At 35.6% G+C, this 20,884-nt stretch overlaps 3 protein-coding genes across 6 annotated transcripts; 2 read left to right on the forward strand and 1 right to left on the reverse strand.

Moving 5' to 3' along the window:
- Nucleotides 1–193: 193 nt before the first annotated feature.
- Nucleotides 194–9,212, reverse strand: LOC113054982 (G2/M phase-specific E3 ubiquitin-protein ligase-like). 4 transcript variants are annotated; one of them, XM_026220850.1, is made up of 15 exons: nt 8,744–9,212; nt 6,790–6,996; nt 5,054–5,286; nt 4,781–4,881; nt 4,537–4,693; nt 4,174–4,254; nt 4,034–4,081; nt 3,447–3,572; nt 3,191–3,358; nt 2,949–3,103; nt 2,510–2,835; nt 2,237–2,415; nt 1,913–2,085; nt 1,606–1,820; nt 194–583 (listed from the first exon to the last, which is right to left on the reverse strand). In XM_026220850.1, exons 1-15 carry the CDS (start codon nt 8,850–8,852, stop codon nt 546–548), a joined length of 2,316 nt encoding a protein of 771 aa, XP_026076635.1. In that variant the 5' UTR covers nt 8,853–9,212; the 3' UTR covers nt 194–545. The 4 variants fall into 4 exon arrangements, with proteins under 4 accessions (XP_026076635.1, XP_026076632.1, XP_026076634.1 ...); XM_026220847.1 differs by lacking the exon at nt 194–583 and adding an exon at nt 750–1,092; XM_026220849.1 differs by lacking the exons at nt 194–583; nt 4,174–4,254 and adding an exon at nt 750–1,092.
- A 1,003-nt stretch (nt 9,213–10,215) lies between these two features.
- reep6 (receptor accessory protein 6) lies at nt 10,216–14,367 on the forward strand. Its single transcript, XM_026220854.1, has 7 exons — nt 10,216–10,858; nt 11,627–11,720; nt 11,867–12,005; nt 13,425–13,581; nt 13,965–14,041; nt 14,163–14,186; nt 14,286–14,367. Exons 1-6 carry the CDS (start codon nt 10,732–10,734, stop codon nt 14,181–14,183), a joined length of 615 nt encoding a protein of 204 aa, XP_026076639.1. The 5' UTR covers nt 10,216–10,731; the 3' UTR covers nt 14,184–14,186; nt 14,286–14,367.
- Nucleotides 14,368–15,193: 826 nt separating this feature from the next.
- Nucleotides 15,194–17,846, forward strand: c36h19orf25 (chromosome 36 C19orf25 homolog). Its single transcript, XM_026220855.1, has 2 exons — nt 15,194–15,551; nt 17,133–17,846. The coding sequence occupies exons 1-2, from the start codon at nt 15,410–15,412 to the stop codon at nt 17,315–17,317; spliced, it is 327 nt and encodes a 108-aa protein (XP_026076640.1). The 5' UTR covers nt 15,194–15,409; the 3' UTR covers nt 17,318–17,846.
- Nucleotides 17,847–20,884: the final 3,038 nt, after the last annotated feature.

Here is a 20,884-nt window from a genome sequence, read left to right on the forward strand (position 1 = left end):
GTCATGCATCAATTACTAATGTGTTAATGTTTACATTAGTTTTTTTTCTAATGCTTTCAGAAAAGAACAAATCTTGTATGAACTTGACTGGTTATAGTGCATTGTCACGGAGCAATAAAACAGCTGAACAACTGTAACATTTCATGTTGTCAAAAAAAAAAAAAAAAAAAAATAGTATTTTCAAACAACAATGCATTTAAACTCCACCCTAATGAAATTTACCCCATAATTTACTCACCCTCATGCCATCCTAGGTGTACGATGTCTTAATTTCTTCAGCCAAACACAATTGGAGAAATAATAAATAAAATTCTGACTTTTCATAGCTTTGTTATGGCATCGTTGTGATAAACAATTCAATATGAACTGCTAGGATTTTGTTAAATGTGACTCCACATCTATTTGGCTGAAGAAAGGAAGATGTTGTACACCTAGGATGGCATGAGGGTAAGCAAATTATGGGGTAAATTTCATTCATGGTTTAACTATACCTTTAAAGGGATACTCCACTTTGAAATGAAAATTCTGTCATCATATACTTAGCCTCATGTTGTTTCAAACCTGTATGAATTTCTTTCTTCTGCTGAACAGAAAGGAAGATATTTAGAAGAATATCAGTAACCAGACAGTTTCTGGTCTCATTGACTTCCATAGTAGGAAAAAATACATACTGGAAGTCAATGAGACCAGAAACTGTCTGGTTACTGATATTCTTCTAAATATCTTCCTTTCTGTTCAGCAGAAGAAAGAAATTCATACAGGTTTGAAACAACATGAGGCTAAGTATATGATGACAGAATTTTCATTTCAAAGTGGAGTATCCCTTTAATGCACATGTGTTGAACTACGCTACGCCAAATGTTGGTGCCCACAGTATGCCATTGCTCATGTGCATTTTGAATGACTCGTAATTGTAATGGATGGGCAATTTTAACACAATGTTGCAAGTGTTTGCCTCTGGAAATATTTTCTCTGGTGCGTCATGAAGAAATTCGATTTTGGGCTGCTGCAGAAAGCCATGGGGTGGAATGGTTGAAGACCCTGAAGTAAACTCCAGCACATTCTCCAGCGTCAATGGTGTACATTCTTCATCTGTAACACATGAAGATACTCAGTCTAACAACTGTACTGTTTGTGCCATTCCAAACAAGCTGACAGTGTATTGGTGGTGGGTATTTCACCTTATTATTATTATTATTTCAGTAAATAATTATATATATACAAATAACTAATGTAATCATTCTCCATGTAACTCGTTAAAAATGTGGTTCGTTCAGGAGAGAAACCATGCTACTGTGCAATGTTTTTAGAAATGCAATGGTTCAGTATTGACAGCACAAATGCAAAATTTGCAATAATGTCTGAAATACAATTTAGTATTAATATTGTTATTTAAGACAAGTAATGACATCTCTAACTGCTCTCTTCCTTTGGAACCGAGATAGAGATAAGATCTATCAATATTTGTGTGAAATGTCACTTACATTTACCTGTTGGATTAACCACTTTATAATCATATATATATATATATATATATATATAGTGAATACAGAATTTGTGTATAAAACTTCATAGGACAAAATATGTAAAAAAAAATAAAAATACCTTCAACATCAATGATCCAGTCTCTCCAGAAGCACAAGGTCCTGGTCTCTAGTTCTCTCTTATAGGTGTCTTGATCTGACAGGTTTACTTCAAAAAGTGATGTCAGGTCTGAAGATCGCAGTGGTTTTTTGTCTTCAACAAATATGATGCGAAACAGATCTGTGTGTTTCTGCATTTCTTGAAGAAGTCCAAGGGTGTTAAAACCATCGACAAACCTGTTAAAAAAAAAAACACCCCATGTAGCATGTACAAAGAACAAGGTATGAAAACAATTTCAACAAACAAGAAAGTGTTTGATACTATGTACTGTTGCAGTGCAACATTGCATCTCCCATCAACATAATACTCCACAGCTGACTGTACCAGCATGTCCCACTGCTTAAGAGTACTAATGGATCTAAAGGCTCCAATTATGGACAGGCAATCTTCTGCCATTTCAATGGCAGCTTTGGCTTCTGGAAGAGTTCCGGCTTCTTTTATCTGAAAAAAAAAAAAAAAAAAAAAAAAAAAACACCCCACACACACACACACGTCATGTTGCAGCTAAAATACAAATAACACTGTATTAATGGGGTACTCTTCCAGCATAACTTCCAAATTTTGCTCTATGCAGTTTAAGAAAAATACTTACTTTGCAAAGCATTTCTTTAAAGGTCTCATCATCTACTTCATCCAAGGTTGCAGGACGGGTGGGTTTACCACAAACTTGGAGAAAGAGCTTTTCTGAAAAGAAATGTGGCCCCATTCCTCCATGAATTATACAAACTGATATCATTTGAGATATCTGCCTGTAAAGACCTTTGTGCAAAGCTGTAAAGAAAATTGCCAAGATATTTTAAATTAACTACAATGACTTAAATGTTATGAAATCATTTTAAATAAGACCTTTAGTTTATATGCTTACCTTCACTGTCAAGCCGCAACCTCTTACTATTTTCAGGGCCCACAAATATGCTAGACTGTTGGACAGCCTTAAGGAGCAATCTGAGGTACTCTCTAGTGGGACCACCACCGTCCACAGCCCCCTCTGCCACTTTTGTATCATCAACAAAAATCACATCCAGTCTAGCTCCGAGGTTAAATAGTCGCCGACTAAAAGCCTGAACAGTGCTTCTCAGTATGTTGTGGGTATTGCCTTTATAATCCCTTACAACATTGATCTGATTACTAGTGGGACTGTCATCATCTATCTTGGCTGAAAGGAGACTCAGTATTGTTTGAAGGTTGGTCCTGGAAAAGAATATTATGAATGCAAATGATAAATGATGACATTGTATATCAAATGGGATCCAGGTATAGAGGGGGCTATGGGTTAACTGGTACTATAACATTTTAATTCATACTTCTGGACAGTCTCTTCCTGCTCTGAACAAGGGGAGAACGATGCCAGGTGTTCATTAGAGGTGCTAGGTTGATCCAAAGGGCTGACAGTCCCAGAATTATAATCAGCTTTATTATGGTTGTCATTGCCATCAGGTGCAAGAATGGTCTGCATAAACTAATGAATTACATAAAACAGTAAATGACAAGCTTTGAAAGATTTGAAAAAAAGAAAAAAAAAAAAAGAAACCCTTTGTAAATCTACCTCTACGTCTTCGGAGGAAATCCACTGGACAAAAAGTGTGGTTGGCCCTCTGATATTTCTTTCAAAAATGGTTCCACATAGGTCATTTCTAAGAGGTGGTGATAAGGCTTCCTGAATCTGGAACCATTCTGTAGCGTCCTCCACTTCTCCAACAAAGTCAAACAGTGCCTAGACATTTGGATTATTTCACATTTAAACACAGAAGACTTTGCACACAAAAAAAAAAAAAAACTACTATAAAATAAACCTTACCAACCTTAATTGATTCACTTAAAACAAATTTCCTGGTCCTCATTAAGCCGCTTGGATATTTTACTTTTAGTGGCACACCATGAGCAAGTTCAGGTAAACTTGCGATTTGCGCTCGTCTCTCATCAATAGCCTAAAATAATGCAGGCAAGTTTCAAAATCAAACTGCAATAGTAAACAAAACACAAGTCTTTTTTTGTCTCGGTGTGCGGTGCCTTGTAGCACTGTCACAACGCGTAATAAAATCAATTACCAGGACTTTTAATCACTCCCTTTCCCTCAATGCCTAAATGATCTTTTAATAACTATCCAAAGAGCTCAAAAACATGGAATAAGGAAAAACAGCAACAATATTTTGCACATGTGCATGTCTGTCCAAGTTTAATCTATATTTTTTCTGACTAACCTATTAACTCTGAATTAAAGCCCTAGTATTATTTTCTCTGTGATGATACTTTTGTAGAATTCTTCAGCTTGTAATTTGCTTTAAGTTATCTTCTAAGCATCTGCTACGCAAATACACATAAGTCATTACAAGTAAATATATAATGTCTTAAAGGCAGCAACATCCCAATTTCCTCAACTTAGACTGACCTTTCTGCGTCTATTCTCAGATTCTTCGCTATTCATCTTCTGCAGTTCCTGAAACAAATTACAAATTCATATTGTAATGCAGACAGAAAGATTACACAATGTCATCAGAGGATGTCTGTTATAAAGTTTACCCTACATACTTTGGCTTGATCTGCTATCAAAGACTGATTATATTCATCATCCTGCTCCTCACGCATCCTCCGCCATTCACTTAAAGATTCCTGGCAATATTTTGATATAGGAATTAAGAAATATTAAAAGACACTCCTAAGAGCATCTACCATAAAACCTGTACCAAATAAATGTGGATGATCCACAAGACCACTCTCTTCTTCAGTTTGATGAACATATACAACAAGTGGCAAATTTTTATTTATATATTTTTTTAGAAAAATAAGAAGCATTTTGAAATGCTAATATTGTGAACCTACAAACTGAAGTTATGGCAGAAGAAAATGTTTGATTGTAGCACAAGCGCTTAACAATGTAAACTTGAAATTTACCATGTCCGTTTTTTCATCTGTTAAATCGATGAACAGCTGGTCAGTATTTTCCTCAGTGGGAGACTGGTTGATGAGTGAATCACTGTCTGAAGTCTGTGCATTTAGGTGTTCGTTCTCTAATGTTGGTGGCAGGTGATTGGAACATTCAGTCCTAGGCCTTCAAAAACATGAAATTAAATTTTTTTTCCCTAATAAGAAACTGAATATTAAAATCAAGATTATGACCAGTCAATGTTCTCCATACCTGCAGCTCTCAATGTGAACCTTAAGTTCATTGAAATTGAACTGTTTTTCACAGGTAAGACATCTCTCCATTGGCCCAAGCATGGGAGATTCACAGACAACCTTAAATTAAAAAGCAATCTCAGAATTTTAGATAACTGTAAATGAAAATAAAACAAATAAACTTACATTACGATAAAAACATGTGTTGCCTAAAATGTAATAAGCATAGAATTTAGCAAATAAGTAATTTACTGTAGTATAAAAAAAAAAAAAAAAAAAAAAAAAAACTTACAGAACTGGACAGTTCTATGTCTTTTTGCATAGGACGTATGTAGATGACAGCATGTCCCATATTTTCTTTTAGAGCCTTAATTGTGTACCCTGTGTTTGGGCAAGGCAACACCACCAGATTCCTAGATCGGGTCATGCCTGATGTTTTTAAAATCTCAAATCCCCCACAGTCACCAAGTTTTGGATATGTCGTTAGAATGTAGTTTTTGAAATCTTCTGCATTGTTTTCATCGCCTGTAAAAAGGAAAAGATAAAAGCAACATTTTTTTAGAACTTTGGTTTAAAAACTTTTGTCTATAAAACAAAAACTTACACTAGAGCCCTGCACGGGCCTCAAATCTAGGCCCGAGCCCAGCCCTGGCCCGAGACGCTCAGGCCCTAGCCCGACCCGTGTCCGACAGCGCAGCGAATTATCAGCCCGAGTCCAGCCCGAGCTTTTATTTATTTATTTTATTACACAGCGGAAGCCTGTCCTATTTGCAGCAATTAAAAAAGGGGTCAGTTTTGTGTTATGTTTCTTTTCATTTCTTTATCAAGTTAGTTTAGAAAAATGTTTGAAGCATTAAAAAAAAAAAAAAAAAAAGACGATTAACGTTAAACAGCCGAGCCGACAGCAAGTATGTTCTGTCGATTTGTCCTACGCAGTCAGATTTTCCTACCTCCCACCAAAACAGTGGGTAGTACAATTCCACAATGAAAATTCTACTGTAAAGTTATGGTTTATTAACGTCTACACCTACCACAACCCTAATCATACCCTTACAGTACTGCAAATACAGTAAGTATGTGTTATATTCGCGGTTGTAGCTAAAAGGGATACAGTTACAGGAAACCAGCAATAAATATTATTTTCTACCAATTAGATTGCGTTTTTATTAAAGTCTACACCTACCCCAGCCCTAAACCTACCCTTACAGTAAGGCAGATACATTAAATATCGTTGTTTAGCATGAGACAAAGGACGCGATATTGATGTGCGCGTGCGCAGTAAACCCGGGTAGGAAAATCTGACGGGGTAGGATAAAATGTCAGGACACCTGGACACTAAACACAGAGCGAGCCAGTCTTGACAGTCGCGGTAGCAGGGTCTCGTGCTGTTTCCACCATAGCAGCACATCTTGTCCATCACCTTCCATGTTGTGATTTAGGCGCATATATTGCTGTACTTCATCGTCGTCATCTTCGTCCTGCTTCACAATGTTTTCAGACTCGGCCAGCGCTCTCTTTGCTGCGTGGCCCGCAGCAACAGGTGCAGACGCAGAAATGCATGCTCGCCGCTACTTGAATCATCGTTTTATAATTATTAGTTGGCCAACTAGGCTATTATTAATACATTAATTTAGAGGCATGTAATAGCTACTACTACAATGAGTGGATATAAGTGAAGTATAATCGTGGGTCGCGCTGACGGAAAAGCGTGCGTGCGCGTGTGTGAGACTGTCATGTCAGTATGTCAGTTTAATTATAACGGGTTGAATTATCAGATTATGGAAGTTATGAGGTTATGAAATGTCTTTCTATATTTGTTTTTCTATCGTTGACGTCAACTTCTATTTTTTTTTTTTTGTTAATGTGTAAAAATATAAATAGAAGGATAACCCAAAAAGGCCTGAGGCCCAGCCCGCATGTTAGCTATAATGTGAAAATTGGCCCGAAGCCCGGCCCGAGGGGCATAAATAAGTCGGGGCCCGTCGGGCTCGGGCTGAAATGCAGGGCTCTAACTTACACAATACCCACCAAAAAATGTAACCTTTTTCTCTCCAAGTCCTGTAGCTTCCAGTTCCTCCCTTTCAAACTTTGTTGGTTCAACACTTTGTGTCATTCTACTTAAGCAGCAGAAAACTCTTGTGAAGCTACTGCGAGGTCTTGTAGAACGACTACGACGACTTAAAGGTCTCCTGCTGGCTTCTGCTCCATAGCTTGCGAAAAGTCTATTTACTTCAACTGTAAATTTGAAAACAAAATGTCAAATGTAAACAACCCAAAACAATGACATTTTAAAAATGCTTTTAAACTGCAGCTATTTTGAAAAATAAAGTTGAAAAAACATATGACAGAAGTTTTTGTACTGTATAGACCTTAATAGACCAACATAGATATCCGACAGGAATTTGTGAGACTACAGCTGCATCTGAAAATACTCCCCATCTCCTATATCAGTGTTGGCCCTTCATTTTCAGGACCTCCGCAATTCGACTGGGCATGCTCCAAATCCTGACTGATAGCAACCCATTCTTTCATAATCACTTCTTGGAGTTTGTCAGAATTAGTGGGTTTTTGTTTGTCCACCTGCCTCTTGAGGATTGATTACAACTTCTCAATGGGATTAAGATCTGGGGAATTTCCAGGCCATGGACCCAAAATTTCAACATTCTGGTCCCCGAAACCACTTAGTTATCACTTTTGCCTTATGGCATGGTGCTCACTTTCTTTAACAGAATCAGCGGTTAAAGAAAGTGGTGGTTGCTGATGCTCATTTAAAGGTGATCTAAGCGATGTTGGGTGATGTCACTTCTTGTTGACGTTCAAAGTATTGTCAAACAAAACTCTAGCTAGACCCTCCCCTCCTCCTCATCCACGCACTAACCCCCCAAACCCCACCCTTAAATCCTTCTCGGTTATTGGCTAGAACAGTTTGCCATGTTTCGTGGTGCAGATTAGCCCAGTTTGTTTTGTTTTTCTTGCCCCTTGTGGAGCATGGGCTGTCAACTTTTTTACAGGGTGTTCACGGGACAGGCAGCTAGCAAATACTGAGAAGTTTGCGGTGACAAAATGTTTTGGCCTAAAAAACACACAATATCGCTTAGAGCTCCTTTAATTTACAGTACATATTGTACAGGATAGTCCAGGACTTCTGTGGTTTGTTTTATTTAATCAAATGAAATTAAATACTTTCAAAATATTTTATAGATAAGTGTAGTTTTCTTAAATCCCCTTTATTACATTTAGAAGGGTGTCACGTGATAATATTCGTGACTTAATTATCTAAATTGTCACATACTATATTTAATAATAAACTGAACCCCCAATAAAGTCATTTTTGGTTTTCGGTTTTAACAGAGCAATATAAATAGTGAATAAACGCGACCCATTATACCAGCAATCACTTTCACTGACCTGCTAAAATCTTTTATAACTGTGACATGATCTGAAAAAAAAAAAAAAAAAAAAAAAAAAAAATTATCACCATACACCAAGGTTAAAGAGCGGCTATATATTTTTTTAAATATTAAAGCACAGCGCAGCATCGAAACAAACGACAAATGAATCAGCTGGGGGCAATGTACAGCCTCTGCCAAAACACCGACGAGACGATCAACACAGAGACGATCCTGTACTGGGAGAGCAAGACCGATATTGGCGATATTTTTCAACTGGATATAAAGCGAAGGCTTACGCAAAAAATAAAGTCACAAAAGTGCTTCGTCAGCAACACTGGTTTTATGCACGCCTGTGTGTGTGAGACTAGGCCAGGATGAGGCAGGTGTCTGACTAAAATAATACCTCAGTTACACCGTGCGCGGCGCGACAAATGCCTCGTTTCAAAATGGGTTATGTTATTTATCACATGTCAAATTATATGTAACATGTCAAATTATATGTAATATTGGCATAAGTCATATGTGAACAAACACATTATCATACAGACGAACTACAAAATCTGAGAAAAGAGATAAGCAACTTTTCTTACCGTCCACGGCGTTATGTCCTCCTGGAGTTGGTCGGTCTGGGACATGAGAATTTGAACCACTATCCACATCATTGGCTAGTTTTCTTAAAATATTTGCAATGTCTGCCATTTGTATGTTTTGCACAACAATGATCACCACAGTGCCAATCAGTCATTACCATCAATCAGCGCCTCAGAAGCCCACAGAAGTAAATAAAGCGGGATAAAGCCTTGATCTCGAACTGTCCAGTGACAGTTGGCGCTTCAAATTGAGGCGACAGTTGATTGGTTGCTCCCACGTGTGTACTGTCCAATGGCATTTTTTAACTCGATTGACAAATGGATAAAGAAAAGCTTTTGGCAAAACGGCAAAGAAAAGCATCTGGCAAATAGAGAGAGAAAAGGAATGCCAAAATGCTTTTTTAAAAAAAAAAGCAATTTAACTTGTTAATTTAAATTATTTATTAATGTACTTTTTATTGTTTTATTAATCCACGTTTAAAAACATGAAATACATAAACAGTTTAAATGTGTCTATTTATTCAAATATTTAAAATGTTTTTTTTTATTCATTGTTTTATGGTATTATTAAAATACATTTTAAAACATGAATAAAATAAACAACTTTAAAAATGTCTATTAATTTGTCCATTTAAAAGTGATTTATTTATATACATTTTTATGTTTGAATTATTAAATTGATAAATTGATTCTTCATTTTATTTTTAAGTGGCACTCCTGGTCCTCCATAGTCTCTATGACGGCGACATCACTTTGATTGTTTTTTGTTTTTTTTGTTTTTTTACAGTGGATTCTAATCTTCAAAAATGACCGTGTTGTATGATTTATGTCTTTTGAGTTCACCCTTCAGATTAGACTATAGAACTGTAGTGTTACTTGTTTAGGATTCAAAATGTTGTTTGCTTTTAATTTATGTCATTATGTCCTTTTTGAGCAAGCATCTTATACATATATTATTAAAAATGGATTAAAAATTAAACTAGGCTATAAATACTTGGATTATTATATTATTATATAGCCTAGTGTTTATTTACTGATAGACAGTCAAAAAGACAAATTAATCAATATTTTATTTATAAAAAGGTTTTATTTATTTATAAAATAATAACACCACAGATCCTCAAGAAACAGTAACAAAAACACAGTGACAGAAATGTCAGAAATAGCGCATGGGTCTGTCACGTGATTAAGGAATAATTTGAACCTGAAGACTTGTCAGACAGGAGGTGAGTTAATCACAGACTGAAGACCCAGGTCAAGAATTAATTAATTAAGTCCAATATCGCGACGAGCGTTGTTTCTCTGAAGACGCTGCACTTCTTTGAATCGCGAACTTCACCAATCACAAGACATCTTATAGGGGGGCACCTGGGGTGGCCAATCGAATTTCAGGGGGGGCCGGTGCCCCCCCTGGCCACCACGTAGACCCGCCCCTGTTAACGGGGGAATGGCTATTCCTGGCGAAAAGCGAAAGAATAAAGAATTAGCATTTTTCAATAACCCCTTCTGCTTTTTGTTTTAGTCCAAAGCCAAACTCGAGCTATTTATTTATAAACTATTTATAAGCAGAAACACGCAGTTTTATATATAGCCTTGGGCTACACGCAGTTAAAATAATTGTTTGATAATAATTGTGTAAATTAATATAATAAATGAATTATTATTTTTTTAATATTGTAATATAATAATTGTGATACTTCCCGCACCGACCCCAAGTATGTACAGATATTGATTATTTGCAAGCATGTTAGTTGTAAACACATAAACGATAATCAAATTAAAGTTAACTAGAGTGGCTTAATGCATTTTAGTTGAATTTAAAGCGCCAGATCATTGCCCTCCTCTCTGATATCCTCCCGCAGACACAGATCTGACAGTAAGCGGATTGAGTCTGTTCAGTCAGCGAAACTAGCCGAGACACTCATGCTAGCGTTCATACACCTGTCTCTAACTGACTGCAGAACGGTACTCTTTCCTCTTAAGCCACGATGCTGGCCATATTTACAAAGATCAAAGACCGCGTCGAGGCTTTTTTGAACGAGAAGAATATAGTCACTGACTGTCTTAATACAATCGAAGAAAAAACAGGCATCAAGAAACGTTATTTAGCGCTAGGTAAGTCCTCATTTTATACAAAGCACGCTTCATGTTCTGCATTTAGTTGTTGTTTCCAAACGAAAGTACCCGTATATATGCATTTATCAAGTCAGTCGAAGCTGCGTCATACAGTATTGTTGGCATGTGGAATAAATTATACGTATCATTACTAAAGACAAAAAAAAAAAAAAAAAAAAAAAAAAAAAACCTTTTCTTCATGAAAAGAACAGAAAAGTGAAATGAAGGAGCTGAAATGCAGGAATAATTTTCTGAATAATAAAGTTCCTCAGAAGGAGATCTGGTCTGACGTCACTCAAGATTACTGCATTTGAGGCTTCATCCACAAACAGTTACCATGATGGCTACACACACTTACATACACACTACTGTTCAAAAGTTTGGGGACAGCATTTATTAAGAAATTAATATTTTTACTCCGCCAGAAATGAAATGATTATCATTAAAAATGTTAGATTATCTTTTCAAATCTTAGGCTATTATATAGCTAAATATTAACAAATTATATTATAGAACTTTCTGTTTATCAAATCATTTCGAAAAAATTATATATTTCCACAAAAATATTAAGCAGTACAGAAATGTTTATCAAGCAGCAAATCATATTAGCATGATTTCTGAAGGATGACGAGACACCGGAGACTGGAGATGAATGCTGAATGATGGAAATTCAGCATCACAGGAATACATTAGATTTGACAGATTTCAGACGTGATTTTGCAGTTTGTTCAGTTGATTCAGAAGGATATTATGATTCTCTACCATCAGGTGCTGTTGGTGTGACCGGAGCGTATCTATTATTTGGATACGGCGCTTCTCTGCTCTGTAATCTGATTGGTTTTGTTTATCCTGCATATTACTCGTGAGTTATGTGCTTTTAAGGTTTTTCACAATTCAGCAGTTGCCATAACCTACACTGAATCTTTATTATAAAGTGTATTTTTTTGGTTGCAGTAACTTGTCTTAACTGGGGTATCTTTCATATTTTGTTCTGTTGAAATGTTTTAGTATCAAAGCCATAGAAAGTCCTGATAAGGAGGATGACACTCAATGGCTGACGTACTGGGTAATCTACAGCTTCTTCAGCGTGGGGGAATTCTTCGCTGACATCTTTCTCCACTGGTTTCCTCTCTACTATGTCTGTAAGGTAGGTAGAACAAGGCCATGCTTTCTCTGACTGATATCTGATTTAAAAGGATCAATTATTACAAAAATTACAAAAGCCTGTAACAAAACCACTCAAACCTAATGAATGCAAATATTTAATGTATATAATAGTATATATATAATACTAAAATAAAACATGTATCTGTGTTTTTGTGCTTTTTTTTTATTAGTTTAAATTTTGTTTAATTTTATACTTTGAATATTAATGTTTTTAAAATGTTTAAATACAAATATGATTTTGTAAAATGTGAAATATTTTATGAAATATCCTTAGACTCTAAAATGTAAACTTTAGAAAAATACATAATTTAAAGCTACACTATGCAACTTTTCCATGTTCAAAATTACAAAATGTAACCCTCCTGTAAAGTGCAAATTTCAAATTGTCAAATTGAACCCAAATATTTAAATATATGAGTAAATATCTCAGACTTACATTGTCATTTATTTTTTATTTACTTACACTTTACTTTAAATATTTTCTTTTAGGACAAAACATTATTATTTTTTTTTTTTTATGTATATATTTTATTTATTTATTTTAATTGCTTTAAAAACTATAAAAACAAACAACAACAAAAAACATTGTCCTCTAAATTAGTCACATTATCCATACATTTCTCTAACAGCTCACTCAAAGTGTATCTTGCAGTCTTTTTATTTATTTATTTATTTATTTTTTTGACAGATAATTACTTTTTTTTTTTTTTGTGGGGACATTTAGTTTGTCCCCATGAGGAAAACAGATTATTTAGTTTGTTTGTTTGTTTTTTGTAAATGTAAAAATGCAGAAATATAAATTATATTAAGCCCAGACATCACCAATTGGCCCAAATTTGCACAGGCATTTTAAAAACTTTTTAACACAAGATGTGGATGTTTATGAATTCACATTTAGCAAAAGACATAAAGACTCAAGGATTAAAAATATGATTAGCAAAGTTGCTTTGGGGTCATTTTGAGCCCCAGATATCACAGGAGTTCATTATAAAACCATGTTCCAAACTGCTTTTTTACTTTAGCCTAAACCACCGTGGTAAGACACATAATATTTATTCACATTTAAGAGTTATTGAAACAAATCTAATAGGAAAATGTATGATTTCATCATTTGTCTGTGCATGTTGCGTCACTATATGCAGTAGAAGTAAACTGAAGCCACAACAACCGAAACTCGAATCGAAAAGAGGTAGTTTGGCAGAAAATGGAAAGCGAGAGTACCCACAATAAAACTAAATAAGGTTTGATAAACGTGTAACTCTCTGCCGCTGTAGTCTCTTAACCTTAGTAGGGACAACTCTCTGGTGCTCAATGTTAGTGATGAACTCTCACACCAGATAACCTTTCCTTCACTCCCTTGTCCTTGTGTGTGTGTGTGTGTGTGTGTTCTGGTGTTCAGTGCTTGTTTCTGTTGTGGTGCATGGCTCCGGTCTCCTGGAACGGTTCTCAGGTTCTCTACAGGTTTGTGGTGCGCCCATTTTTCCTGAAGCATGAAGCCAGAGTGGACGAGATCAGCGGGAAGGCCATGTCAGCAGCTGAGCACGTCACCAGAGAGGGTATGCAACATAAGAGCTGTTTCAAAACACCAATCTTTCTTCTTCTTCCTCTTTTTTTTTTTTTGCCAGTACACCTTGATAATCACATAACTAAACAGTCTGAAGATAAGAAGATGTTAAAAGTTTACAGCAAGTAGACAAATACCAAGCTGAAGGTTATATTCCAAATATAGGGAATGAGAAACACATACATTAATATTTATTTTAGATTTTTTTAACAAGCATTTCATTATTATAACTGTTAATGAAGAACTGTGCACAACTTAGTTTGAGTTCCAGTTTAAGGGTGAAACGAGTCCTGGCTTATTTGTCTAGGGGAATGTAAATGTTCAAATATTTGTTGTCATCTGTTTAATTTGGCACTTGTCCGATCGATGTTGCAGTTCTTCACACTCTGGTGAGAAACCGGGCTGTTGGCCCCGCTGAGCCTGAAGCCAAAAGACTGCCCAGTTCTGCTTCTGTATGTCATCATATTGCTAATAAACCCACATTTGATAAGTCATACGGTTTTTTATTCTTTTGCTTCCTCCAAATTAATCAATCTCTCTGTGCTGTCTCATCTTGCATGCGACTGACTGCAGACTGAACCCACTGTTGATTAAATGGTATGTTTTCAATCTATGTTCATGTGTGAATGAGGTGGGAGGTATTTGTTTTCATGAATATGTTAAAAACAATATGTCTTTTCTTTTATCTACATGTAGGTGGCTAAAGTGATCTGAGCAAGAGATGCAGCATCATGTTGAAGACAGTCTTCACAATTTCAATAAACTTTTATAGCCAACATTTTAAAAGAACTCATTTTTCTCATGGACCACTGACATCATCAGCTTAAATCCTAAAACTGAATGAAATATATCCAACTGTTGAGCTTTCAGATGAATATACACATAAAGGTGACTTTACTTTAATACGTTAACTTACCAAATGTGCAATAGAAACCATTTTCATTTTTCTAAGATACACAAAAGTCATTATGTCATATATTGTGAAATTCTGAATTAATAATAGAAAAAAGTAAATTATATTTTTAAATTTTAACTATTATAAATTATAGGACATTTATCAAATTGAAGTATGCAGAAAATTATCAGCTTATTAATCAGCTGTAAAACCTATTTGATTGTAGATCCTTTATTCTAATTTTATTTATTTAAAGTTCTGAGAGCATTGTGGTTTAAAGTGCCCCTATTATGTCTAATGAAAGGTTCATATTTTTGTTTTGGGAGACACAGCAACAGGTTGACAGGAGCAGTGCTGATTTGTTTACAGTGTTACCGGGGAAACCGCTATTTTTCCTGCTCCAAAAGCGGCACCTAGTGGCAAATAATGAATAAAGAAGACTCTTAAAGAGACTTTGGCATGAAGACCAACGCGAAAGAACAACAACATGAAACTGCGTGGAATTCGTTAACATTTCTATAACTTTATACACGGTGCACTTTCAAAATTAAACATTCTGCAGGATTTTTTTCATTCACTTAGAACAGTGTTACACACTTTAATTTGTGTGTCTGTGTTTGCTGTAGCGATCTCAGCTTGTGTATTCTTGTAATAGTTTCTTTTTTTCTGTACTGCGCTGTTACAAATGTTTGCTGTTGTACTCCGAGTCGACAGATGGCGCCAGTCTTCACCAAGATCTCAGTCTCAGATACAACCGAAGAATCACGCGCTGAGTCTGACGTGTCAGCTGTACTAAACGTAAACAGTTGACATGGGAGATATATCCAGCCGTTTACTTGTGGTGTTTGTTTAACAGTGAACAGTATGTATTCCCACGAGCCTGAACACTAATAATTTATAAAGAGCGTCTCTCTTGTTGGTCAGGATGAATTTTGGTTCGAAAAGCAAGAAGCGGATGGTGCTGCCGACCCGCCCCGATCCGCCGACCGTGGAGCAGATCACGGAGGATGTGAACCGAGCCGATCCTCACGACCCCGTGTTCACTGTTTTACCCGATTCTGCGGAAGGTAAGACGACAGTATCGCAGCACTTTGACATCTTAAAAACACTGGATCTGTAATAGAGAGCATTATATAAAACAGTCATTAAAACCACTCACTCTTGCAATGTAGTGAAATCAACATGTCTGAAAAATAAGGCAGTTATTTTAAGTTTTTAGACACTTAACTTTTTGCGAAAGCAGATGAACAATTGTAGGCACTATCGGATTAGCTAGTATAATATATGATTTGACCACAAACGTTCAATACGATTTGTTTCTTCTGCTTATCATGGCTGCATTTATTTGGTCAGAAATATAGGAAAACAGTAATATTGTTCAAGATTATAGCAATTTGAAATAATGGTAATTATTATAATTATATTATAAATTATAATTTAATATCTGATGCAAATCTGATTTTTCATCACCATTACTCCAGTCTTCAGTGTCACATGGTCCTTCAGAAATCATTGCAGTATGCTGACTTGTTATCAGTATTGGAAACAGTTTTGCTGCTTCATATTTGTTTAAATTTTTTTGGAACCTGTGAATACTTTTTTTTATTAATTCTTTGATAAAAAGTTAAAAAGAACAGCATTTATTTAAAATAAAGCTAAATCTTTTATTTGTTTGGGGCCAGTATATATATATATATATATATATATATATATATATATATATATATATATATATATATATATATAATGAATGCTTTTATTCAGCAAGTATGTGCTAAACTGAAAAATATTGATAATAAAGACATATTGTTAGAAAGGTTTATATTTTAAATAAATGCTATTCTTTTTAACTTTATTCATCAAAGCATCTTGTACAAAGTATCAAAGGTTCCAAAAAAATAAATAAAATAAAGCAGAAAAATCATGTGACACTGAAGACTGGAGTAATGATGCTGAAAAATCAGATTTGCATCACAGAAATAAATTATAACCCATTAATATTTTACATAATTTCTGTATTTTTGGGCAAATAAATGCAGCTTCGATGAACAGAAGAGACTAAAAAAACTTTGGAAAAGTGTTTATTGGGTAAAAATGTTCCCTTTATTATCTTGTAACACATCTAGATCATTAAGCATGTGCCGAATGGTGATGTCCCCATCATAAATAGATTGCTCATTTAGTTGTTATTGTACAAAATGCAAAAGTATGATTAATATAAAACTTAAATTGAATCTTGACAATTTAGTTAAATAATTGAATAACTAATAACAGAATCTCTAAACACAACATGTTAAACTTGAACCCACTGCAAAATCTGCATGGGGATATCTTCACCCTAACACAAAATTCACGATTGCATGGATCCCCATTGACATGACTGGATTTTGCCTGCAAAAAAAAAAAAACATCACATTTTATGAAAATAACTTTACACGTTTTTTAGCTGCTGTTTTTGTAACTTGTTTTTATTTTGTACTTTTTTACTAATGGTTGAGTTAGTAATGAATAAATTCTGGATTGCCGAATTGTTTTATTGAATATAGAATTTGGCATTGCTACTGTTAGCAGTGTTGGACATTGGTTTTAGCTAGTGTGTGGCTGCACCTTTGCATGAATAACTGTAATATTTGTCCTTGATCTTTCAGATCTGAAGGCCAGTTCCAGCACCAGTGAAGTGGAGGTGAGATACCTGCAGAGCAGACGTTACATAGAGCTGCACGAGCGATTGCAAGAAGAACGTAGCAATCTGGCACGGCGGAGAGATGAGCTGCGTGCGGCCGGGGAGTCTTTGGGGCACAGCGTGATGGAAGTCAAGAGGAGCGCACAGTGACAACTCGCATATATCTTGTGAACTTGAGATTTGCCAAATCAGTTGCTGATGTCACTTGATTTCCACGGAAGAGCCTTTCCTCTTGCTAAGCTGCTGTTAGCATTTAGGCTCAGACATTTTAATGCTAAAATCCATCACTTCCTTATGTTTGGGAAATGATTTGTGACAAATGGACTGGGTCAATGTCTATGTGCTGTGTGTGTTCAGCACTGTATAAGTTGTGCAGTCTCAATGTATTTTTCATTATTTAATTTTAATTTACAATCTAATTTTCACAGTCCAAGCTTCTTGAGTTTATTGATGACTGGAATATTCCAGTTTATTCTTCGCAGCGTCATTTTCGTTTGTATCAAATAAAGTTGAATTGCCTGATTAAGGTTTATTGTCCATGCAAAAATCCTTAATTTTAAAATGTAAAGTGATTTCTGTGTTATTAGGTCATTGGTTCTCAAGCTGTGGTCTATGATTGGCTGGTAAAAAAACTCCAAATCTGAATTCATAAACTTACTAATAAACTTAGTGAATTAAATGATTGTGTCAAATTTTTGAGTGTTCTTGTTTGTTTCACTTAACAGTAAAGAACTTACAACTTTTTAGTTATGGAACATAAATCTCATTTAGGTTCATAAGTTAAATGCAGCATTATTTAATAACTAAAAGAGGTAAGAGCCAGTGGTGTAACGTAATGAAGTAAAAATCTATCTGTACTTGAGTTTTTATTTTTTAGGTAACTTTTACTCCACTACATTTCCCCTTAAGTATATTCGTTACTTATTACAGAATGGTCAGAAGAACACAGACTGGAGGAGAGCAGGTTTGACAAATCAGTGGTCTGAGACTCGTAAAAACACATTTGCTCATGTGCAAACAAGTGCTTGCCGCTCACAACTGTGGATGATTTCATTTTCTACTCAAGTCGAGTCAGGGGTGCCCAATACAGCATCGTCTGCAATAATATGAAAAAGTGAAAGTTGTGACATTTGCCAATTATGCTCACCCATATTCAGAATTGGTGTCTGCATTTAGCCCATCCAAGTGCACACACACAGCAGTAAACACACACCCAGAGCAGTGGGCAGCTATATATCCAGCACCCAGGGAGCAACTGGGGGTTCAGTGCCTCGCTCAAGAGCACTTCAGCCCTTGGTATTGAGGGTGAGAGAGAGTGCTGTTCATTCACCCCCCCCCCCCCCCCCCACAACTCCTGCCGGCACGGAGACATGAACCGCCAATACAAGTACAACTCTCTAACCATTAGGCAACAGCTGCCCCACTTGGTAACAACACTAACATATGGTGAGTCTTGTAATGTGCCACCAAATTTCACCAACTACACAAAGTGCATGCTCATTGATTTATTAGTCCATTACAACTCAAAATTACAATTCCACGGTGTTTACTTAATGAATGAACAATTCGGTTCCATAAATGATTCGTTAACACGTCAATTGCTTTGTTTCTGAATGAATCAGCTGTTTGAATGGATCTGTTGAATCTCATTGACTCATTCATTAACATTCACTTGCTGTCAAGTACTGGCGGTTTTATTTAACATTTCGACCATTTTTTTTTTACGTTTTACATTATTTCAAATATCAGTTTTCAACGTTTTGTTAAAAGCAAAACATGAGGCCTATTTATACATCTGTATCTGCAGTTTAAATGCATCCATATCCCCTCGGAGATACATAAACTGTGCAAATACATGCTATTTCAGACACAGATTCCAGAGATGTTTTCTTATGTTGGAATGAAAGACACTAATTACCGGAAGAAGTGCTTTTTATTCTTACCCAAAAATATAAAATGGAAGAAATAGTTGAAACTGAACACAATCTTGCTACTCAAGCTGTGTATGAACATATATATTTGCTCCTTTTCCATTTTGCATTTACTTGCACTTTGAATACATTCTATTTGACTAAAATGCCTGTATTGAAGTATTTTATATCTAACAATTATAAAACTGCTAAATGTTAGGTTTTGTGTAAGAGGAGCACTGTTAGGGAACGTTTCAGCTCTTGTATTCTCCTTTATGAAAACAGACTGTGTTTATGATAACTACTGTACTAATATAGTGGTATTCACATTGAAGTTGTGAATGGCACATAACACTGAATGTAAAATATGCATTATAGGTATGGATGTGGCCTATTTTGAGTTTTGATATTTAGGATAGGGTCATTGGGCTAGCTTGGTTTTTGTTTGGCCATTGCCCTAGTGTTGTTACGCAGACCTGGCAACCCTGAAGATAGATTGAAGGCATCTACCATTGAATAAATTACTTCCACTCAGATCAATAATGTAAGGACACAGGTTTTATGAGAATGTTTATTTGAGGACCCCCTAACCCATGGCCACAACCATTAAACTGTACACCACATTCTTTCAAACAACTTTCTGAACCCAATTTATGCTTTGACAAAACCTCTCAAATATGCATAACATTTTCCCTTGTCAATTTGAATTTATCATTGCATCATATTGCTTAATCCTGACCACCACTGTTAGGGGTCATTACACATCACACCGAGCTCTGTTACTGGTCAATTTTAATATTTTCTGAGAAAGTTCAAAATTAACTCTTTAATGAGGGAACACCATGGTGTAAAGATCTACAGTGTATTTCAGGTGTGAGTGTCGCCCACAGCACATCTGAAATAAACTGTAGTTCTTTTCATCATTCTCAGAATCAGGGTTTATTTGGGACCAATGACTTTACTTATAAGAGAGAATGCATGGTTTGTGGTTAAAGGAGAGAAATTGAGTAAAGCTGCTGTATAACAATTAAAACTAAGCCCATGTGAATACTGCACCGCACCAAATAAGACAAACACTTTTTGTGCTGGCTAATTGGCCATAATCAAAACTATACTGATCATATGTCTACAATATTTGCTTGTATAGCTGCAGTTTTGGCAATAGGCTTTGGTTGAATGGAAGCCATTTTAAACATTCTACAGCAGCCCAACTTATTGTAAATGGCAATCATTATCTAAATCCACAGAGTTGCTACTCATTAGCTTGCTTTTGAATACTTAAAGCATAACATGACTCTACACAAAATGACATTGTGAAAGCATTCAGTAAACAGAAGTATGTACAGCCACTTAACTGTAGTACATACATTTGCTGAACACAACAGTTACAACAATCTTATATTCAAAAATGGAAATGTGTGGTCAGAGATTCATGGTTGTACTTACAGTGTGTCATTTTCAGTAAAAAAAAAAGAAGAAAAGAAACAGCAAAGTCAACATCACGTGTTAACAGTGGATAAGTGAGTATTTAGCATGCTAGTTGTAGCAATGGCAGGATTACATTTTGCCTTCTGGGAAGCATTAGACTAAAGTTGTATATTAGTATTTACAACATTACCACGAAATATATGCGATGATTACATAGGCATTTTGTTTAGATTTTACCTATTGTAGCTATATTTTCCTGCAGTAATAATAAGTGAAGGCAATAGGCTGTCTGTGTGGCATAATGGCATGTGCATACATGATATGATTCTCATGTGAGAGTACAACAGTCTTTTCTGGGTTGCAGGTAGCACATGGTCTT

Source organism: Carassius auratus, chromosome 36, assembly GCF_003368295.1.
Source record: "Carassius auratus strain Wakin chromosome 36, ASM336829v1, whole genome shotgun sequence".
Lineage (NCBI taxonomy): Eukaryota > Metazoa > Chordata > Actinopteri > Cypriniformes > Cyprinidae > Carassius > Carassius auratus.